Source organism: Sinohyriopsis cumingii, chromosome 6 (assembly GCF_028554795.1).
Source record: "Sinohyriopsis cumingii isolate HCF-2022 chromosome 6, ASM2855479v2, whole genome shotgun sequence".
NCBI lineage: Eukaryota > Metazoa > Mollusca > Bivalvia > Unionida > Unionidae > Sinohyriopsis > Sinohyriopsis cumingii.
Window position 1 is genome coordinate 165,452,005 of NC_142966.1, and position 24,376 is coordinate 165,476,380.

Here is a 24,376-nt window from a genome sequence, read left to right on the forward strand (position 1 = left end):
GGACAATAATAATAGTTTCTGAAGCTGATTTTATTAGCAATGGTTTGCAAAATAACAACAAATATCCTTGTGTTTTATCAACTCATTATGGTTCCGCTGCTTTGGTAGAACAAAAAGGAATGTTCTTTATTGTTTTATGAATTTTATGCCCTGTGACAATGGCCAACATTTTGTAGGTCACGATCACTTTGGCATAAACTTATTTTATGCATGGCAGTTGGAAACTACGAAAATCTTCTTAGAGGCGAGCTGTATAATCGGCAGTTACATTGTTATTCTGAAAGAGTTCTGATAACTAAATAAATAAGTAAATAAATAAAAACACCATCTTTTATCATTAAAAGTTGCCAAGTGTTGTTTATACATTGTACGTGGCGTAATTCGTAAGTTTACTCGGCATATTTTCAGCTCGGTAACGCCTGGTAACGGTCATACTTTTACCTAAATATGTGGGTCCTTTGAGAGCATTGTAAATGTATGGAGGAAAAGAAATAATTGTATTTTATGCTCATCTCAAAAGATTTGTTTGTATTTCTGCGAAATAGTCATGCCTAACCAGATAGTAGCACAGACCCCCCCATTGTAACTACAAAGCCTTGAGCAAGTGCGAAGTTACCAGTTAATTTTATTGTTTGTTTCTATTTTTCAAGTTGTCTTCGTGTGTGCGCGCGTAAATTGAAAGCTTGTTATTACTAGTCAATATCGTCAATCATATTTGCTCCATTATTCCATGCAGATAAGAAAGGAACTAATTTTGTGTTGAATTTGTGCCCCCCCCCCCCATCCCACCCCGCCCCGGCACGGTACAATAAACAAACACTTGATTGAAAATAAAATAAAAGAAACTAACCTTGCATTGTTATAATGTATTCCTTCTTTTTTCATCATGCGAAATTTACAGAACAAAATATATCAACAAACTCCGTAAATGTAGCGGATGCCGACATGCGTATGCATCCTTACTGTGGGTGTATCGCTAATGTCAGATAAAAAAAAATATCGCAAAAGAGACGAAAATATCACCAGATTGCTTGAAGGCGCCTACCATTCACGCATGACAAGTTTCAAGGTGCAAACGGACCAAGATTATATTGTATCCAGGTTAACTATACGACGATATCTCGCAAATAAAAAAAGAAATCATTATTTTAAAGAACATACAATGTGAGTGCAAATGATAATCTTTCGCTAGTATGAGTTACGAAAGTATCATGGGGGGGGGAGGGCACCAGACAGATGACCCCCCCCAAAAAAAATAAAGTGTTTTCATGTACTCTTGTATACCCCAAGATGTGTGTGCTTGTTTAAAGTTTAAAAAAGGAATTTTGATCAAACTTTTAGTTTATAATTAGTCCTAGTGTTTTCTAAAGTGTAGTAGTCTGAAACATGGGTCTTATTCCCATTTTCAGATTTCATATCCTTGATTTTTAGTGATCTTTGTCAAGAATTTTCTATGTTCCGTGTATGCTATGTGTATCAATGCTATGGTGTGTGTATGCTATATAGTCTGTGTGTAGGGACAGCAATACTATGTCAAATTTGTCTCTGTTGTCTTAATATATACTTTTCTATGGACTTTTCAAATTTATTTGTTTGTCCTGGTATAAATTTAGTTGCTTTTGAATTAATTTGCAATTTAGAATTCCGGCGAGATGAACGGTATACTACCATTTGAAATTAAAATAAAACCTTTTGTTTTATATGATTGACTATGGTGTGGCGTTTCTCACATTAAAGTCTATTTTCAAAATGAGGTAGGCTGTATTCGAGTCAGGGTCCGCACTTTCTTTCTTTATTTATTTGTGTTTCTCCCGATTCGAGTTAGGCCTCCTCTCTAGTATTTAATTTATAATGTAAAAGAAGTAAATATCCAACCCAAAACCCCTTAGGAAGCTTTATACATTTACTGGTTTGGTTTTAGCATGAAAAACATAAGTGACATCTACAAAAATAATAAACTGGTAAAAAGACTAGAAACAACAAGGACCTTTAGAAGTATAAAGGAACTTTTATGTAAATATAGGGAAAATGAGGAACTTTGGGGAATTGAAACTAAGGAAACATATAATTGGATAAGGGAAAATTTAACCTCTAAAATTAAAAATAAAGTAGAGGAGGAAATATCTCGGTTAATTGGGACAGACCTTGGAGGTACTGGACCAACATCGGCTCTCCAAAAATACAAAGCTTGATATTCAAATATCTACACGACATATGCATACATGTAAAATATCTCATGTGCAAATGTGCGAACTTCACAAAATATCATGCGATGGCACAGTGCGAGTTTAGGAAACAAGACAGGATACAATTAATTATGGAGATATCCAAGAAATAAAAATACAGAAGAAACCAAGTTTTATATCAAGACGGCAACTTTAACAAAACTTTAATAGGAAAAATAACAGATAACATAACTAAAACCATGATGGCGTGTGACCAAGTCATAAACATAAAAAAAATGAATAGGCAAATTTTTTTGTAATCCTTTCAAATTAATTAGAAAAAAGAACTTCTAGGAAGATTTGTGAATGGGAGGGACGGGGCTGCAAAGGGTGAAAAGAAGGGGAGGAAGATGGGGCAATGGATAATCTCCCCTTAAAGGGGACCATCACAAAGTGAACCCTTGCCCTCATACCCCCACCCCGGATTGGAATCTGCTGTAGCCGCCACCCTTTTAATTTCTTATAAATTTTCCTAAACAGCTTCAGTTTCTTTTTATTATCCATTACAATTAAAATTAAATAATTAAATAGACTTTAATTATATTACGTAAACTATCACAAATCCTAATTATCGGGACAGAGAAACTATATGGGAAAAGTACGAGATAATGACGTCATGGGGCTATGAAAGAGTCGGGAAAAACACCTCATATAGGAAACTTTACATACATACACGAAAACAAAGGATCTAATAAGTCTCTCTTCTAATTATATTTGCTCAAAATGTGCAGCTCTCACACTGCACGGTAAATCCCCACTGTGTGTGTGTGTGTGTGTGTGTGGGAAGAACAACCATTTTTAGAGATTTTGGCAGAAATCCAATAAATAATTTGAGACGGCCTAACTCTAGGTGGGAGAAATACAAACAAATAAAAAAGTGTATGGACTCCAACTCGAGTACAGCGGATTTGAATTTACAAATCCAATATGTGAATAATGACACAATATATTTGCACACAGAACACATTAAGTTTTTTTTTCTTAATTAAATTATAATACACCCTTACTTAGCCAAAATTCAAAAATATATTAAATAAATAAAAATAAACCTTTTCTTGATCCGATTATAAGGTCCTAAGATTACTGGGGAGATTTGGGAAAAAATAAAGGCTATCCCAACATGGAAGCAAAATATAGCATACACCAACTATAGCATATATATATATATATATATATATATATATATATATATATATATATATATATATATATATATATATATATAGCACACACGGGATATAGGCGACCTCTAGCCAAGGTCAACCAAGAGTATAGGGAAGGGATTTCAAGTCAGGTGATGGAAAGATGGAAACCTATTCGGAAAAACAACCCTATAGATAAAACTAGGTTTTAAAAGAAATACCCCGTTAAAAAGGAGAATTAAATTTTTTTGACCTAAATTCTTTTGCATAATATAAAACATACAACACGGGGGGGGGATAAATATACATAAAACACTATAATTTTTTGGAAAAGTGGGGTGGGGGGTCTGTCTGGTGCCGGCCCCCCCCCCCCAGTACTTCGTCTTGTGGGGATAAATGTACGTCATTTCCTGCTGGCGTCCTCTATAGGTGGAGAATCGTATCTAAGCAACAGTGATGTATACTTTTATTTCGAGAAATTAAATTATTTTTTCTGTACACTTTATAGGTTTTTTTTGGTTCTTTTTGTTCAAGTATAACTACTTTTAATCATGTTATGCAAATCTGATGTATAAAGAAAAATGTTGGTGCATGGCCGGTAACTTTTATACGTCATGGCAACGGAAAATAAATTCCGCGCATGAGCATTTTGTGTGGGAGCACAAAACAAACCCACACAAAAACAAGCAATCTACTAAAACAAGCCATTACGTGAGAACTTGGCCTGAAAAGAGCAAATATAGGTACTATAATATATTGCTAGTCTCGGATTTGACAATCCTTAGTTTTTTATGCTGATGAAACATTTTTCAGTAGAATTTTTCTTCCTACAGTTTAAATGCCTAATTTTGCTGTTTATAATCATACATGTTCAAATGTACTGGTCACATATAACAATATCGTCGAAATATTAACTGATACCATGCTGGATTTATATAGAATGTCTAAATAATCATAAAACTAAAGGTGTAATTGATTATAACCAATATATATTTTTTGCAATAACAAGATAATGAGATCCGAACATTGACCAAACAGTACTTAGAGAAATTCAATATCGATTAGTTCATCCTCAACCTCCAACTGATATACTTTATTGCAAGGGGTAAATGGTACCGTATTGAAAGACGTGTTAGGATAAAAGATACCGTTGTTAAAGAATATCCTGACCGACTGAGATCTTAACATCGTACATCATAGCTGAAAACAGTGCAAGCCAGTATACATATTTGCATTATGCTCACGCAAGAAATATTGTATCAACCAAATGGGTTTCTTGACCGAGCGATGTCAAGCCCTTGCGCGAATCCCGCTACGAGTCATAGGTTTCCCCGATTCAAAGGAATCCTGTACAACTACTTCTGCAAACTGGAAAGTCCAACGCGTCCAATCTATCAGTAATGTTACTCTAATTAATACATGACCACAAATCCCAACTTCCCAATTGTATGTCAATGTCACAACTGCAAAGCTTCTCTTCGTTAACTTTCCGTAACTTACCGCCAGTATTTCACGCCGTGAAACTATACAACTCAACAACCTAATACAGGGAACCGTTTTTACTACGCCACCTTAGGCCTTTTAAATCATGATTTTTAGCTTCATTTGGCCTGTAACTTTGTAACATATTTACCACCACAGCAACAATAAATGGCGCCCGCCGACGGCGGAACAGTCCTTTTCTGTTGATTCCATTGTATAATTTACCAATCTCCAGTCATAAATACTGCACCTGGAGTCACACGATCAATTCACGCAATTAGATTTGAATAGGGACTACTGAGTGACAGGGATACTCATGCGGCTCTTACCTGAATTCACCAAAAGTAAACCATGTCATCTTGAAACTCACTTACACTTCACTCCGTAACGTTTGCCCCTAGTAATTGGCTAATTATTTTGGTCTAAAGACTATAATCCCAGCACCGACTTCCCATATTCAAGCAAGTATATAAGGAATCCTTAAAATGGAGAGCGGTAAACAAATGCGCATACTCCAAAATATATTACAATATTATACATACCTTGGAATTTTATTAACTATTTTTGTTTACATATTTTTATTGTACTCGTGGATGGGTAATGTGATTTTGCGTTCTGCCTTGCTTATAAAATGTATTGTCTTTGGTCAACAAAAGTTGATTTAGAGAGGATAAGAAAAGAAGTTTTGTTAAACGATGATGGAATTAAATAAACACTGGGGACAATATCGTACGTTGCACATAAATCGCAGAGATTAATTGAGATTTTGCTTAACGGTCAATCAGTCCGCACTCGAAGTAGGGAAATAAGCGAATAGTGCAAAAGCCGACCATTGTCTGATAATCGACGTACATCTGCCACAGCCATATATTGTAAAAATCCCATTACTACAGGTAAAAAAGAATTAACTACAACTGCTTCTTTGGGGCGTCATATGTGACCAGTGTATATTAGTACTGTGTTAGAAAAATATTGCGACAAACCAAAGTAAAGAAAACAGTCACTTTTATCAATCAGTCCATATCGTTTTACAAATTATACTGAATAACTGACTTTAGTAGAACTCAGAAGAATGTATTCCTGTAAGCACATCACGATTGCGGTGTTTGTACATTTATATAAAGTGGGATCATTTTACAAGCAAAGTATACATTTAAAAATTAACACTACAAATGAGACAACGCTTAAGTACATACGGATTATAATCGTGAGATGGCAAAGAATGGTTCATATGTTGAGAGGTAACCAATACACCAACAAAATAAGAGTTTGTAAGAACATCTTATTTCCTTCTTAGATATACTTAGCCATAATGCAAATTGTTTCCTAATATGAAACATGTAAACATATTCCGACCATGCTGGAAACAAAAATAGTAAATTTAATTTAGTTCAGCGTAAACTGTAAGTTAGTTCTTTCCTTTTGGCATGGTGTCTGAATAAAAAAGTCAAATTTGCTAACCACTACACTGTCATTATGTAATTAGATACCTAATTGATGTACCATGGTTGTATACATATATCTATAAATATATATAGTTTTGTGGACATGTACGGTTGAATAATACCATCCCGTGTTTGTGTAGGGAAATGCGTACATCACAATCGCACTCGTAAATTTGAATCAATACCATCTCATGAATGGTTAGGGGCCGTCCATTTAGTATGTACGCATAGAGGGGTGAGGGGGGGGGGTAACCCAAATGCATAGGCTTGAGCATGGAGGTATACTGATAATATATGTACGCATTTAAGGAGGGGGGGGGGCGCTGAAACCTCGAAAATAAGTTGTATAATACGTAACCTGTTCGACTTGGTTCAGTAGACTTTTGCATTTTAGCGGACATAAGACAAACTTGTCCCACCCAGTCACACTATCCTGACACCAGGCCGACTAATCCGAACACTAACCTCTTAATGATCGGCACCAAAAGAGGCAGCTGCTAGTACCATTTTTATGTCTTTAGTATGATTCGGCCGGGGTTTGAATACGCGACCCCTCGCATCCGAGGCGGACGCTCTATAGACACATTGCACCATCGGAGAAGTCGCTTAGTAAAGAATGTACGATACTGGTTCCTGTTTTTCATGACAACTCGACCTGGAGACCTACCTGATGGAAAATGAAGGCGCATTATAAGGTTATAATATACGAGTCCATAAATACATAAATATTTTTTAAATTATAATTTTCGAGCAATTAGTGTCTCTTAGCATTTGACAAAGTCTGCTTGCAGTAGCGTACTAAGGGGAGGGGGGTTACAACATACTTCGATGCTAATACTACTGATTTCAAGCATAAAATTAAAGCTAAACAACAGCATATAACATGTTTACATATATTATTAAGTACGTCTTCATTTGTCTTTCCGTGCGCCAAATACCTTCCAACACAAAGATTTTCCATATAGGTAAATTAGTTGTACCAATCTTAAACAACCATATATTTCGACATATATAATATCAATGTTTAGGTTTCTCATCAGTTTAAATCGATCTGTGCCAAAAAAAGTCGAGAAAATTAATAATAAAAAAGTTGGTATTTATGACTCATTATTGCTTGCGACTTTACCGATCTTCATATCCTTGATATGTGCATCTACCCTTCCCGTTTTGCGATAGTAGCACATACTTGGATGCTAATACTATAGATTTGAAGCATATAATTTAAGATGTACAACATTAAATAATATGTGTATGTATCTTATTAAGTACGGTTTCATATGTCTGTTTGTGCACCCGATGCCTTCCTATCCGAACGGTTTCTATATAGGTGAATAATTTATACCAATAGTAAACAAACACAGCTTTTGACAACTTTCATATTAATATATAGGTTCTCATCTGCCTAAATCGATTTGTGCCAATAGACGTGTGTGAAAATACAAAATAAAAAAGTTCCACTTTTTACGGAATATCGGGTGCGACTTTACCGATCTTCATATGCTTGCTACTTTAATACACCCTTCCCGTTTTGTGATTGTAGCACCTACTTCGATGCTAATATTAGAGATCTGAAGTATAGAATTAAAACTATACAATATTATAAAATGTGTGTATATATCTTAATAAGCACGTCTTTATTTGTCTGTCCGTGCGCCTGGATCCGACCTATACGAAAGTTTTTCATATGGGCGAATAAGTCATAACAATCGCAAAAACAACGGTTTTGACACATTTGATATCAGATGACAAATTTGATTTTAACTGATATGTTTCTAATCATACTAAATCGATCTGTGCCAATAGACATGTGTGAAAATGCAAAATAGAAGGTTTTGTTCTTTTTACTGAATATCGGGTGCGACTTTACCGATCTGCATATCCTTGCTACGTGAATCTACCATTGCCGTACTACACATTTCGATGCTATTGCTATATATCTAAAGCATATAATTAAAGCCGTACAACTGTAAATAGTATGTGTATGTATCTTATTAAGTATATCTTCCTTTGTCTGTCATTTCGCCTAATGTCTTCCTATACGATCGTTTTCCATACAGGTGAATAACTCATAACAATAGTAAATAAACCACGATTTTGACAAATTTGATATAAATTGATAGGTTTCGCATCAGTCTAAATCGATCTGTGATAGTAGAAATGTAAGAAAATGCAATATGAAAGTTTTGGTTATTTGACTCTGTATCGCTTGTGAATTTAACAATCTTCATAACCTTGATACGTGGATCTTCCATTGCCGTTTGTCTCGGTATCACAAACTTCAATGTTTATAGTATAAATCTGAAGCATACAAGGAGAGCTATACAACAGTATATAATATGTGTATGAATCTTATTAAATACATCTTGATGTGTCTGTATGTCCGCCCAATGTCTTCCACAGCGAGCGTTTTCCATATTGTGTATTGTTCCACTTCCTATTTTTACACTACCTAATTTTGACCTAGTTTAATAAACACCCATTTCTACAGAGGACACATCTGTCGCAGCCTCGACATTTTTTTACACTTATCAGCATTGAGTCACTCGGACAAAAAGATTTGTCAAAAGTCATATCATTATTATTAATGAAGTGAAACAAGGACACATACGATGAAAAAAATAATACATTTCTCCAATTCACTTTTTTCCAACCAGGAAGTCCTCTTAAAATCTTTACCAACTATTCTGACAAGGCAAATACAATTCGTTCCATACCAATCATCCAGTCTGCTACTCAGCATGTGTTAGCTATGTGACTCACAGCTGATAACTGCATCTCCATCACTTTTTTAGAATTGTGTTTTGTGTTTTACGTGAATATGTCATTACTGATTTTCTGAGGTGGTTCTTGGGTATTTTACTTTGGGGTAATGAACATGAAACACACGTTTATGGTATATTTCATAAATAAATCAGCATCCTCTACATTACTGCTAATTTAAATAAAATTACGTGTATTACTATTAGGATTTTTCTCTCAAAAATAGGCAATTTTACTTTAATAGTAAATTTTCAAACGTCCATTAAATTAATCTTGATATTTAACTTATTTTGACAAATTAATTCTTTCTAAATGTCTTCTGTCTCCTATTATTTGCACTATTAGAGAAATAAGTTATGAAGTATGCAAAACAGTTTTGTACCTTAAACAGTACATGTACATTAAAGAATTGGGGTTCTGCATATTCACAATGCCATTTAATTATTGCAAGGATGTTGTACACTAAATCTAGTATTCTTTTATTATAAGTAAACAATTGTATTATTATTCCATCATGATTTTCCCCCAATTTTCTTCTTTCAGCTTTTCCAACAAAATATCTGTTCCAAAACAAATTTTTTGATAAATATAGGAACAAATTCTGAGTAAACACCATTTTTCTTTTGTTGTCGTTGTTAATGGCAGACTGAGAGAAGAAAATGCAGCAGCATATAATATGAACTTAAGTGAAGTTATGAACTTACTAAGCCTGGATTTAAATAAATGGTATCACTTGTATTTCTAATGACAGCCACAATCCTCTTAGTTTGGGCTCAAGACCAGCAATAGTGAATAGAGGTATTTCGAAAGACATATAACAGTTCACTCATTATAATGTTACTAATTAGCATTATTGAAAACTTCTTAGATATCAAAATAAATAGTATATATGTATAGTGCTTGTTGGCGACATTGGCAGATTATTCACTCCACATCCTGGTTCCCGGGCAGTTTTGATCTCTCACAATAATAATCACGGGCACATTGGCTCGTTACAAAGAAAATCAACAGATTTGGGTTCTAACCTGTAACACTATTAACATATTATATTGTTACAGGTTAGAACCCCATCCCTTGATTTTCTTTGTAACGACCCCCTGTCATCATGGGCAGTAAATTTGAAACATACTACTTCCGGGTCAATCTATTTTTAAGGTGCAATATATACTAGTACATAATGGGAGGTAACTCAAGTTGTGCTATTCAATTCAATTCATTAATGAAAAAATGGAAATAAATAGGTAAAAAGGCAATTATTTATTTTGCAGATGAATATTTATCGAATATTTAACATTCAGCAGCGTAAATATGCATTTATTTTATTGATATTTGTGGCAAGAGTGCAGAAAAGGACGACGTGCTTCGTGGGCAGATGGAAATCTGCCCACGAACTTTTATCTGCCCACGAAACCGTCTGAGGACGACAAAACTGCCCACGACCCACCTTAAATAATAGTATATATATATATATATATATATATATATATATATATATATATATATATATATATATATATATATATATATATATATATATATATATATACATATACATAAGCAAGAAAGAGATGGAGGTGCGTGTACACCTGCATGAAAATCATTGGTGACTATCCTTTGTATATACGTGCGCTTGGTTTAGATTGATAAGTATACATTATAGCATTGATTAAGAGTTAATTTAAACTGCATACATATTACGGCTGTTATCAATAGAATAAATTTGAAAATGCATGTTAAGGACATTGACCTTATGATACAAAAGCTGATAATGGTCTGTACAGTTCGGTTTCCGATGCTTTGTCAAGTTCAATCAGATGCGCTGAAAGCACAGTTATGCACTTACCTTGTGCGTAGGACATGTGGAAGATGCAGCCTAAGATGAGAAATAATATTGTCCTCCTCATTTTCCACACTGATGATCTCTTCAGAATTTCATGCCCTAACGTTGCTGTACTCTAAAATCCTTTGTCAGGACAGGATAGTTACATTAATACGTATAGGCTCATATGAGATCCCTCTGTTATCCGACTAGGAAGTAAAAATATACAGCACGTATTATGGTGATATATGTTTCTTCAGAAAGATGTATGTTACTCACTGTGTGTCCATCCATGCAAATAGTCATTAACGCTTTCATCATTCATTCATTCATACATTCATTCATATGTATGCCTATGAATGCATCCAGCCACACGACAAGCCATACATACACATGCGAATATTAAGCAATATTAATGTTCTCTGTGAGAAATTTCACTCCCATGCAAAATCATAGGCATCTTAATCTGAAGAACACGACCACAACTGACAATGTTGAATGTAATTTTTCAATTCTTACAGCCGCTATATATATGAGTTACACCCGCTATTTACAATAAGCGGACAAAACATTGACCACATTTTTAACCTGAACAAAAATAGGTCAATTTGACAAACCAGTTTATAAATATGTTTTACGTGTTTTGTCTACCTGAACTGCAACACGACCATGGAGTCCTTCATATGCAGTTATGGATATCAAACAACTGAATGTTAGTGACATACCCACGAAAGTTGTACGGCCTAGAACAAACTGGATAGGTTATGCTGGGATAGATAACTCATAGTCTTAGAAACAATACCCTGTTTCTTGTCTCTTTCACTAAATACAGGATCCATTGATCTCTTGTAAACACAAACGTGGCACACAGGAGCAGTTTACACCCCATAATGGACTTTATGCTCCATAATGCTAAATCACAAAGTGAGAGACTTTGTCAAAGCAAGGTTTCAAGTGATAGATTCGTCGTAGTTGTAACGTATTTTTAATATTGGTGCTTATTGTTTTATGATATCAAACTGCAAGCAAGCATTTTTTTATTCCTTTGAGACCTTGACAGTTTACACGAAATACATGTTTAGTAACTGTTTGAAAAATGTGCGATAGAAACAAATATATTTGAGAATATTTATGAAGAAAATATTGAATAAATATCACTTTAAAAAAGGTACCGTTATAAGAGAGAAATAGCACCGTACTATAAATAACATACACTCTTGTACACAAAATAAACTAAGACAAATACAATAATAATCATTGTATTGATGAGTACCGACCATATCTTGATTAGGGGTTTGTTATTATATGACGAAGGACTCTAGTTCTTGCAAAGTAATTGCCACATTATCTTCGAACATAATTCTCACAAATCAGTCTCTGCATGCTAAGCACAAACGTTTCTAATATTTCTCACTTTACAAATGCTGCAACAGTACATTGCAATACATTGTCAAAACAATAATGAATTCGGTGCCTCATAATTCTGCGTTTCACAATTCTTGGGAGGGAGACACTTAATCAACTATATACACGAAATTATAAAGCATTGATGTCATTTTTCTTTCAACACAGTTTAGCAATATGCAATTGCTGTGTTTCAATATCAAGAAACAGAACTTTCGGGTATCTTACATTATTACAAACATACATCACAGCAACGTTTTCGTATCATCAAAGCATAATTACCGAAAAGATATTGATTAGTTGTAACGCAACCATCTTTGTTTTCTTGAATCAAAACATTTTAAATGACTGACTAAAATTTTGAGCTGAAAGAATTGTTGTACTCTCAAGTACGGTATTTAACTTATCAAAAGGCTGGTGACATTTTTTCAGATCAATGAATCTTAGTTTTCTTACTCAATAAATTTGTCAGAGGTTCAGGAATTACAGAAACATGGAAACAAACTTTCCGATAGCAACCATCCATACCAAAAGTTCGTATGAGTTGCTTTTGTGTGACAGGAACAGGGTATAGAGAGTGAAGAGAGTGAACAGCGATCTAAACATATATATGTTTAATTTGTCCGTGTCCCACGATATGTCCTGGAAATGTAAAACAAGCACGATAAAACTCACGTTTGGATAAATTAATTGTTAAATTTGCATCCGTCAGTCTCTGAAGAGTTTCCGAATTGTTTATAAATGATCTTTCCAGATCTCGTTCTAAATGATGACACCATCGATGTAAGCATCACAGTAATCTAGACCAGATGTAATCATGTTCATTAAACATTAAAGTGTACGAGACAAATATTTCATCATAAACGGTATCAGTTTATATTTATAAGTCCACCAGGAGTACCGAAAGCCGAAATTCCACTCCCCTTTGTGTCAGTGGAATTTGTCAAAATCCTTTCAAACGGTCAGATTTGGTTACATATTTTGTATTTCCCATTCTTTCAATGCAGTCATCGATTCTTGGCAATAAAATTAAATCAGTTTTGGCCACACTGTTCACGTTCCTATGGTCTGTGCACATGCGGAAAGTATTATCTGGATTCAGTATAAGTATACATGGTGAACTTCGCTGACTTTTAAGAGGTTCTACAGAATCATTTTTCGAGCAAATACTGTTTCTTTCTTCAAGCAATTATGTTTGAAAGGGTTCGTCCTGTAACGGTGTGATCATATAGGTGTGGAATCTACAATTTCAAGGTCATAGTAAATTTTATTTGTTCGTGCAGGAACAGCTAGGAAATTAGAACTCATATTCAAGTGATACTGCTTTTGTCATCTTCTGAATGAGTTTTCCCACCATTTGACAAGCGTGACAAGGTTTACAATATTTAAAAAAATTACTTCTACGTTTTGGCCAGTAAACATTATTCAGTATCTGTAATAAGTCGTTCTGATACCTAAATCACTTGCTATGAGTTTCATAGCAAAGGCCATACATGTCCTGTCTGCATGACGTTGGAAATACAGTTTGATAGGTCACCGACCACTCGTCACCAGCAAATACCTCAGGTAGTCTTCATTTTCTCACAAGGACCCCATTTTTCTCATTTTTTGCTGAACTAAACAGATCCTTAGTATCCGTTTCCTGTTCGACGACATATGATTGCCGTTTGTCACCTGGTTATAATAAGAAGAATGAGCAGTAAAAAGAGAATATCTGTGATTAAATCTTTTCATTGATCCAGACGGCGAGCAAAATGTACCTGATTAAAAGCCTGACCAAGACATGTGTCATCTAAGAAACAATGTTATGTTCTGATCAACATCATTCTCAGGAGCTTTCATTGCCACAGCTCTAATAAATGCACAATATGTGTATAAATCAGGGATTTTGTTTTCAATATAAACGACGTTCAGATCCAAACATGGCTTGTCAGTTAAACTGCATTAACCACAACCTTATTTCCAGCTAAGAAATTGCCTAGAACTAAATTATTACCCACAATGGGTAATGATTACACTGTTCCGACTCTTATGGGTCCTGAGACTAAGTCTGATGACGAAAATTACACATTGGAGAATAATATTTAGAAAGCCGTACTCTACTCCCTTTCATTAGAAGGCCTATCAGAAAAATGCAAATTACCTGATAATAAAAGCATCTGAGAAGTTCTGTGCCCCTTAAACGTTTAATAGGGATAAGATTCGCAGAACCATTCGTGCTTGAAATAGAACCATTTGACACGAATGGTTCAAACTTTACCATAATAAAATCAGAATGGAGTCTGTTTGACCTAACAAATGCATTGCTTTCAATACATGACAGTGGTCTAGACCTCTTCGAAATATGAGCATATGGCAATACATCTGGCTTGATTTTGTTGCTTTGTTTTCAATTTGTAGTAATCAGAACTAAAGTATCCTTTCCTCTTGACATTGATATACATAGAAAGATATAAGGAATTCTGATCAGTTTTATCAGAATCTTGATGTCAAAACGTTGTGCCAGATTGAGAATCGGAAGTGTTCGTATTAGGCTGAAATAGTCTTTTTTAACCACAAGACTGCTCAATAAAAAACTTACGGACAAAAGTAACTTCAGCCCTCATGCACGAGCAGCATTTTCGAAAGTTTCGACTTTGTGTTCATTAATGTTATTCTTAACGTCACTATGGATGCAATTCTTAAACACTTCATCTAATACGAGGTCTCTATGAATTTCGTTAGCTTAACCAACTTTTTTGTCTATGTACAACCTTTTAAATAGTTGCTGTTTTTCTCTTGCACTTTCGACATTGGTGGGACCAGATTCTTTTTTATAGTTCCGTAACTATTCCTGATAATCACCAGGTACCATTTCATAACCCTCTAAAATACACACATTATCCAGATCATAATCATCACTTTGCAGTACTGACAGGGAAGTGTAGATGTCACGAGATGAGCCAAAAAATGTACATTTGCAATAACAGTCCAATGCCCGCTTTGGCGTTTCACATTTTCAGCAATGTTTTCAAAATGAGGAAAATCTGTATATAGTTCTTTTTATTTAAAAGAGGGTACTACACAAATAGTTTTAGTAACAGCAAAGCTTAAATTTTTGTCTAAAGTGGGGACATGCATTTCACTTGCTGGTTCTAATTCCTTTAATCTCAGTTGAAATTCCGTTTCTTATTTCTCTCTCTCTCTCTCTCTCTCTCTCTCTCTCTCTTCTTTCTGCAACTGCATTTCCTCTATCTTTCCTTTATATCTGATTGCATTTGTCTTTCTTCTTGCTTAAGTCAAAACGTCTATAATTTATTTCATTCTTGAATTTTAATTTCAATTCCATAACGTTTAACTTAGAACCAGATGAAGACGCACTAATCCATTTTAAAGCACTTTTATCCAAAACATTCGTTTGTACCAAGTAATGAACCAAAACATGTATTTCTTGCTTCGTTAAAGAAACATTTGCTTCGAAAAGATAATATTTTCTGACAATATGGATCAATTTATCCTTTTTCAGGAATCTAACCGTTCCTGGGTCGTATTTTGAAATAACTTTTTCCACATTAGATGGCGTTTGAAAAGTTTGTTGTTTTCAGTAAAGATTTCTAAAATAGGAAATAATACATGGGACTTAGAAAATACCAAAATAAGGTGAATTTAAAAATCAAAAGCAATATTTTCTGAAATATTTTACAAAACTTCGTATCGCAAGGACGAGCGTCAATTTTCTTTTCCGAATTTATGATCTTGAAGTAAGTAATAGAAAAGAGAGAAGCAAAAAGGTTTGTCAAATTCAACAAATAATTTATTTCCCTAAAATACAAATGCGAAGCTATAATAAGTGAACTTACAACATTGCAAATTAAAACTCAAACAATCCCACAATTACGGACACAGTCCTAATGGTTCAAGGTTTGAATATGCCTTATTCGAAATCCAAATTAAATTCAACACTGAAAGTGTTAATGTGCCTGTGGTAGCCCGTTTATTGTTGACATTCTTTTCTTTAATCAAATTAATACAATCCACGAATATATACTTATTTGGAATGTCAGTATAAATTCAAGTCTTTGTATTCAAGAATGTTATTGTTGATGAGCACCTTTTATTTCCAGTTGATTAATAATTCGAATAAATAAAGTTCCACCCCAAAATGAATTTCTTGACACAATTTAATACAACTGATTATGCTTAGAGCTTATAGTACGAGCGAACACATTATAGATATGAAACAATATTTTGTAGACTTCAAGTTGATTTTAGGTAGCTATTAGCATTTTTTCAAATAGGAAGTATTAACTTTCCGGAAGGTTCATAATGTTTGCTAAATAAATTCTCAGTTACAATTACGAAGTCTATCACTAAAATTATAATATTAAATGTGGTGAACACAATGTTCTTGACTCAGGCAGAGATTATAATCCTAACAGTTATCCTTACTCATAAAGAAAATTGTTTAGCTATCCAATAGGTGTTTACAGAATTGAACAAGATCAATGATATTAGGGCAAGTAGAAAATAAACTTGATTTTGGATGATGTAAATTCTACAAACTACAATTATCCATTACCAATCGCATAAAATGAAAAACAAAATTTATAAAACAACTAACTACCAAACAATTTAATTAAATGTACATAACACATTAATCGTAATAACAAAGTTAGAAAATTATATTGCGAATGTAGAACATACCTGTCGTAGCTGATAGATCTGAAATAAATACCAGCGTTTCCTGTTTGAATAAATGTATTCAATATTCAAACATTATTACAATATATGTTGATTGTAATAGGGCTTTCAAAATAAATCTTTTTTTTTTACTTAAGTAGTAGAGAACTCGGATCGACCTGACATGGGTGACAAAATGACGTAAAAAAATGCATCGAACCGTTTGAATAACCAATAAGCATTAACATACACTATATGTGACATATTATTATGTTTTCATGTGCCATTGTATTTGAAATGTTTAGTCAGAATATGAACAACATAAGGGGCGACGGACGATTCTTCACCAGTTTGTTCAACAAGATTCTCATTAATTTGATCAGTGTTATTGTTTTAATAGCGGCCAATGTAATCTTGATGCTTTTAACAGCATCTGAAGCATTTGCTATCTTGAATGATTTTTTCAAATAAAGATATTTTCTCCCCACCACAAGATACACACAATTGTGGTATTTTCCTTAACACTAACACCACAAACCAAACAAGGTTTTGGTCTGGTACTTACACGTCAAAACAGTCTGTAAATGAAGCGCACAATAATCAAGGTGACATTAGTTTCCACAAGGTGTAGACGACACCATCATCAATCACTTGCAAATGTGATGTGCTTGGTTGTATTAGTAATATTAGTAATAGTAACATTAGATGAAAGTCTAATTAGAGGAATATTACTATGTACATTAAAGTAAAGTTTTCATATAGCATGGGCCGATGGGACGATTATATATTACTGCAGCAAAAGTATCAAGATCTCACCGGGAATAAAATCACATTAACAAAATCAAAAACAGATTGAAATCTTATCAAATATTATATCAGATCACAGGAAGCAACACAAAATGAGTTTACAAGGTTATCTGCTATTGAGCCATAGCTCATCGCCAAATCAGATTTTGACTGTTTGCCAAGAACGAACTTATCAACGATGGTGCGTCTCATGTTTTTTTTCAATATTTAAGATTGATGGCGATGGAACATTTATTGATTCCACAATGGGTATTACATGAGCATCTGCTATCGTTAATGATCTTGTTCATGGCATCAATTATATAGTCAGAATATAACATTTAAGAAGGAGATTTGTAGTTAAAAATTGCATTTCAAAGAGCAACTGTCCATCGAAGCATTACAAAAGGTGTAATGGACATCACTTTGTAGTACCAGATCAACATTCCTGTCTGTCGTCACAAAATACATCCGCTCATGTTAGGTGGAGTAGTTGTGGCACAAAATACATTGGTTTCAATGGGAATTTTTACAACGCTTCCATCTATAAATGTGTATATCCCTCCATGTTCTTTAACCGCATATGCTGTATTGTATATATCAGAATAAATAGCATCAATGTTGTTGGATATTTGGTTTTGGAACAACAATTTTGTTAAATAACCTTTGAACTGTTCAAACTAGTATATATTAAATTTTTCTTCTTAAGATATTTTGTTTTTACTTCTCAAGTCTGAACCTTTAACCACGCTTGTCATGCGGATGGCGTCAATGAACAATATTGTATGGTAGTAGTAACGTAAAGGTGACATTCTGCATTACAATATGCTGGCTTGTTCGTCTCTAAATAGACGTGACATCTTCGCTAGGACAGAATGAAGGATTTTCTAGATTCCCGCAAAGTCACTGTTAACTCCAAACGTTTACTCATGTGCTAGTTTAGTTGGCTATCAGAGTATTATGTGCAGAGCAAATGAGTCAAATTCCAACCTACCTAGATACTGATGTGTGTTTTACCCCAGTATCCATTTGGTTACTAACTGGAAGGACTTTCGCCATAACGTTGATATTGAAGGTAAAATAAACTGATCGCCAAAGGCGGAGCAAGAAATATTCGCAAGGTCGTAGCCATTCAGTAATTAGAATACTACGCAAATATCTCATGGACTTATCAAGATCAATCAAATTTACGGGAAGAGATATGTAAAAGTGTTGATATTTCAAAAATAATAAGCCTCAACAATAATGGATGTAAATCGTATCAACCATGTGATACTCCGTAAAATGTACTTATGTAGTTGTATGGATGATTACTGGCGTTAAAACATGCAGTGTCATGAATGTCATTTCATTTGATCTCACACATAAAAGCAACTGAAAATAAACGTAGTAAAGCCTCCCAAATTATGATATTAATTCTCATTGTAAACATAGGGATAATGTACACATGTAATATAAAACCTAGACTCTAAAAATCGACAAATACTTTCATTCAAAGACACCATTTATCTAATTATATGGTTTTCAAATCATTATTATTTTTAAGTAATCTAGTGTTCACACCTACTTAAACAGCCTAGTAATGTATACAAGAGCTGGGGAAGAAATTGTAATAAAAAAAGATTTTATAAAAACTATCGAATTCCTACCTTTATCGTTGATGTAGTGCTCCGCGTCTGCGAAGTTTACATTTTTTCACTCTCTGAAGCACATGATTAACGAGTTATGAATATGACTATTCTTATACACGGGGAGAAGAAAAGAAAATACGACATTACATGATGCATTGGAGCAATCAATAGTTCGATAAATTACTCTATTTTGGACGAATGGATGGAATTAAACAACGAAAAGAAGAAATGCAAATGTTTACAAGTTCGCATGACCAAATGCATTTGTTTCAACTACACATTGAAACGCTAAAATTATAACAACAAAGAGGATTAGATCAATGATAGACGGTGTCGAGATGCACATTGTCTATTTTGTTCCCATGTCTTGACAAACATTTAAGATTTCCTACCTCATATTGAAATGTTTGGCATATTTCTGATTTGTAACCATGAATATTTCATACCTAATTTAAGCATGCACTGAGAGTTTAAATGCACTCATAGTAATGAAAATTGAAAAGAAATGGTATTATATTTCAAGATACATGAAATGCTTGCGATTCACTTTTTATGCATTGTGTTTTTCCCTTGGACCGTAACTTTCAAACCCATACGTCAAGAAAGTAGCTAAAGCAGAGTGATAGCAAGAATTAATGGCCAAAGGTTGGTAGAAAAGTGAAAGGATCATGAGATAATAATATACAATTAATTAGCAATTGGTGATATCAGACTTAATGACAAGCATACTGAGAGCTGTGAGAGAGATGAAAGATTTGTGAATGGAAATGAATCTTCAAGAAGCCATTAAATCAGGAAATTTTTAATCTTTAAAATAAGTCGCACTTGATCATTTCTGTCATTTCCTTACGGAACTGGCAATATAAAATCTTCATTAAAAACTATACAATATTCTATTTCCTTTTTCCTTCTTTGCGATGTTTCCTTACACTAAAATTGACAAATGTCTTAACGTATGTGCCTTCTGCAATATTTGTCCCAATGACTTCATCCTGAAAATGTAGTCGAAATAGGCATTTTTGTGAAGACTAATTTGACTTTCAACATTGAAAAAGATCAGCAGAAAATTATCTGTTATGTTTATTTAATATCGTGACTTTATTACTCTCCTTGAACCACCTTAAAATTGTCCCAATATCAATCAAATGTTAAACAACTATTTTTTTTACTTCATAGAACAAGACACTTTCAGTTGCCTGCAAGGCTTTTGAAAATCAGAGTAACTTGTGATTTCTTATTCAAGAATTTGCTAGCCTAGCCAACTGGTTTTGCATTATATTCACTTTGACAGACAATTCAGTTTGTGCTTTTGTAAGATTCGTATTTCACACTGATCCCTTTTCATATTTTTAATGAATTCATCCTATAGAAAGCAAGTAAAATATCAAAATTTGATTAGATTAATCAAAGGGAATAGTGTATACATTATAAAACTTATTTACAGTCAGAGGTTTCTAAATTGAATTTATTAAGTGTTAAACTATTTTTTACATATTTTAGCATCTTACGTTAATATTCTGACCACTACTAATACGTTGATGTTTTATTTCATTCAGGGAAAATAGCTTCTGAAGATTAAGTGAGCAGTACTCAAATACCGTACATATGTTGAAAATAATAATATCTGGACATAGTTACATTTTATTATCCCCCATTTCTTTTCATCCAAAATACAGTGTTTATCAATGTTTATGCTTTGGTTTGGTACATTAAATATATTTGTATTAGTCTAACTAAACATGATGCATTAATATAAAAAGAAAAATGTAGCGTATCCCATGTGCATGCATCTACATGTATATGCGCTGTTCTGATTTCTGAAATGTTATTTCAGCGCTAATCATGTATAATTAGTAAATTACATTACTTTTTTGAAAATAGAAACGTTTATAGAAAATAAACATATTTGGATATTGTTGTATCCATTAGATGGAGCTGGAGTCGGTACACACAAATGTCGGTTCAAGATGTAGTTTTATATAAGAATTGGTCCTTTCCGTAAACAACATTGTGTGAACAAAATAGATAAGGAAAAGGAGGTCGAATACAGTCAATAAGATGAATCTAACTTTTACCTATCTTTTATTGTATAAATCAATTTATTTGAGTATCGAATTATATTCCGGGAATAAAGGCAGTATATTTATGTTCTGAAATCATGCAATTGTATCGTCATTCATGTTTTGGTTTGGGGATTATGTAACGGTTGTCAGTATTGTAATTAGTACATTTGTTAAATGTCAACAATCTTGAAATTCCCAGTACGATTATTTATATTTCTTATTATTTATTTGTTTATTTATTTATGTGTTATTTAATCAACACAAGATAATTTCATTCATTAAGAGCATGTCATGCCTCATATTTGAATGTATATCCATGACTGCAGGTATGTAATCGTCATCTGCATTAGTTAAGAGTTTATCCTGCTTTACGTTTTAAAGACGGAAACAGAAAATAAAGAAGAACATAAAAAGGTAGATAGGAAGAAAAAAGCGAAGTAGGAACTAATGAAAATCCTGTAATTAAAATAAGGAAATTATGTATATGGTCGCTGTGTTACAGTGCGTGTACATATGATACCGCGATTGGCTTATATACCACCATATTTATGTATCTGTAAACAGAATTTAATGGAACAGCAGTGAGGCTGGACAGACCATTAAGTCTAAGAATTAGAGAACCCAATTAGAAAACGAGGCAACAGTGGAAATACAAGGTCCAGACGGATAAATCTAGGTCTCTGACGTGTCCGAAATCTCATAGACCAGCATGATGTTCCTCCCTGCTGATGTAGATGATCAGGACACGAACGGTTATAGATCGTCGTTGATTACCTGCGCCGCTGTTTACAGTGGGTTTTTTCAGCCGGGTTCTGGACCACGAGCGAAACAATGGTAGCTGCCAGCGACAGGTCTGTAATTGAATCGTCGTTGTAATAATAATAATGAGTGATTATGCGCTAACCATGGAATCTTGTACAGCTGAATTAGCTCGACAACTACCAGAGCCAATTGAGAAATATCTCTGTCAAATTGAGAAATATCTCTGTCAAAGAGCAACTGCAACAACCCACGAGGCCAGAGAGGGATTTTCAAAAAGTTCAGAACAGTTCTTTGAACCAGTCACGGAGGTTACTAAAGGTCTTCTTCCACTACTGGTAAAAATCGCAGAAACAACCAAGGCTACTTAAAAGATTATACGAGTACTGGCAGCTAAAATAGCTGCTGATCAACCACAATTACAAGAATAAATACCACAAGTATTTTAGGCTATTGACAAAACCACCAGCCCGATTTACCGAAGAAGATAGCTAACTTCTTAGATAGAGAACTAAAGTGGTTGCACCATTTGGATATTCACATCTAGATTAACTGTTAGTTCCAAGCACAGCTATTGCTTTAGGAAAATGTTTTGTTCCTTTTGTATTTAGAAAGTCCCTTGGTATTATTAAAATCGCTGGTGAGCATAAGAATAAATTTAAAGCTTTCGAGAAACAAGTCGAACAAGTTAAAACAGCATCATGACTTGGAGATAAGCTATTATCGTCCGAAAAATCGCCATTTAGAACACCTCGTAATGAGGAAAAAATAAACAACGGGATGTGGTCTTGCCAATCGTTGGTTATCTCAGCTTCATAAAACACAAATCCCTCCAAGATTCACGACAAACTCTGCCCCAGTAACGTTCTTGCCGACCATGATCGACTAGAGATTTTGATTGGTGGGCTCCGAGCCGCCAAACAGATACACGAATATCACTTCCTTGTAGATCACTGGGAACGAACGAATCATACTAGTTTTAAACGCAGACCTAAATCGCTAAGGATTCGACAGTAAACAGTCCAATTGTCCAACCCTCTTTTTTTGGTTTAATGAAACCGCAAGGACACACACACACACACACACACACACGAAATCAGTCTCCGTTGGACAGTTTCCACTGCGTAAATACGTCATAATTATGCAATCCGCAACGCGTCATTCTGGAGAAGGGCATATTAAAAATATATCTCCCAGCTGCATTTATTGATTGAAATAATCGTTCTGTACCTGTCTTTGGATTCGCAGATATAACTGGTCGTGGTTCTTTATTGTTTCTCCATGTTTAGCCCCTCCTACAATTTTGGCTGTGTGTAATAGCTTCAAGATTGCATAAAAAATTATTACGTAAATTACGATCAAGGTTTGACATTACTGTCGTTGATCAAGCCATTAACATGCTCATACATACATATGTGCTAGTGATAATCCCCCCCCCCAGTACCTGTCATAAGATAACAGACGTTATTAATTTAACCTGGTTCTTCTTTAACGGTGCCTAATCACACCAGCTCGCCAAGGCCTCATAATTCTTAATGATGGGATGCATTCTGAATTCATTACCGTCATTTCCTTTCTCCAATTGTATAGTATAGATCATTTGTCTAAATTATACTTTACTATTACTATGACAAAATGCTTACCATTCCCTTTCTTAGAAAATCTATTGAGATAATTTCTAGCGTCTTTATTGGACTAGTGCTACTGCTATCTCTCATGGGTCTACTGCTAGCAGCCGGATCGCCAGCGATCTCACCATTAGTAGCCGGGAGATCATTTTGTATCATAATACCGTTTCAATTCTCTGTATTTTCTGCCATCGCACGCTACGCAAAATTGTTTGGCCTCTCATACCACTTCCACATTTCACACACGGCTTTGGCCCTAAACTAATGCGCTAAACACTATGTCGATGATACCAATACAAATCGGAGAAACAAGGTTTCGAACACGGGGATGTTGATCCAATCATCAACTATTTGCAACTAGTTTTTGCTCGTAAAGTCATTATATACTAATCTAGGCTGACGTTTAATTAAAAGATATGTTTGCCTTAATTATATAATGAAGGAGTTTGCAAGACTATTTGCGATCAAACCTTTGAGACCCAGGTTAGATCTCGACATATTGCCCAATAACGAGACTGCAAACGGTCCATCGATCTAATCGATTACTGACTCATATCCGTAAGGTCAAGAAGT

General features: G+C 34.3%; 1 protein-coding gene across 2 annotated transcripts in view; it reads right to left on the bottom strand.

Annotated features, from left to right (window-relative positions):
- LOC149798465 (uncharacterized) overlaps positions 1–24,376 on the bottom strand; it is a 175,605-nt gene that overhangs the window by 144,814 nt on the left and 6,415 nt on the right. The window contains exons 1-2 of one of the 2 annotated variants that reach the window (XM_089963659.1): positions 16,961–16,980; positions 10,898–11,082 (exon numbers count right to left, since the gene is read on the bottom strand). In XM_089963659.1, coding sequence (XP_089819785.1) covers positions 10,898–10,958 — 61 coding nt within the window. In that variant the 5' untranslated portion in view covers positions 10,959–11,082; positions 16,961–16,980. Of the gene's footprint in view, positions 1–10,897; positions 11,083–16,960; positions 16,981–24,376 lie in introns of those variants that run through there. The other variant, XM_089963657.1, reaches the window with a different exon arrangement.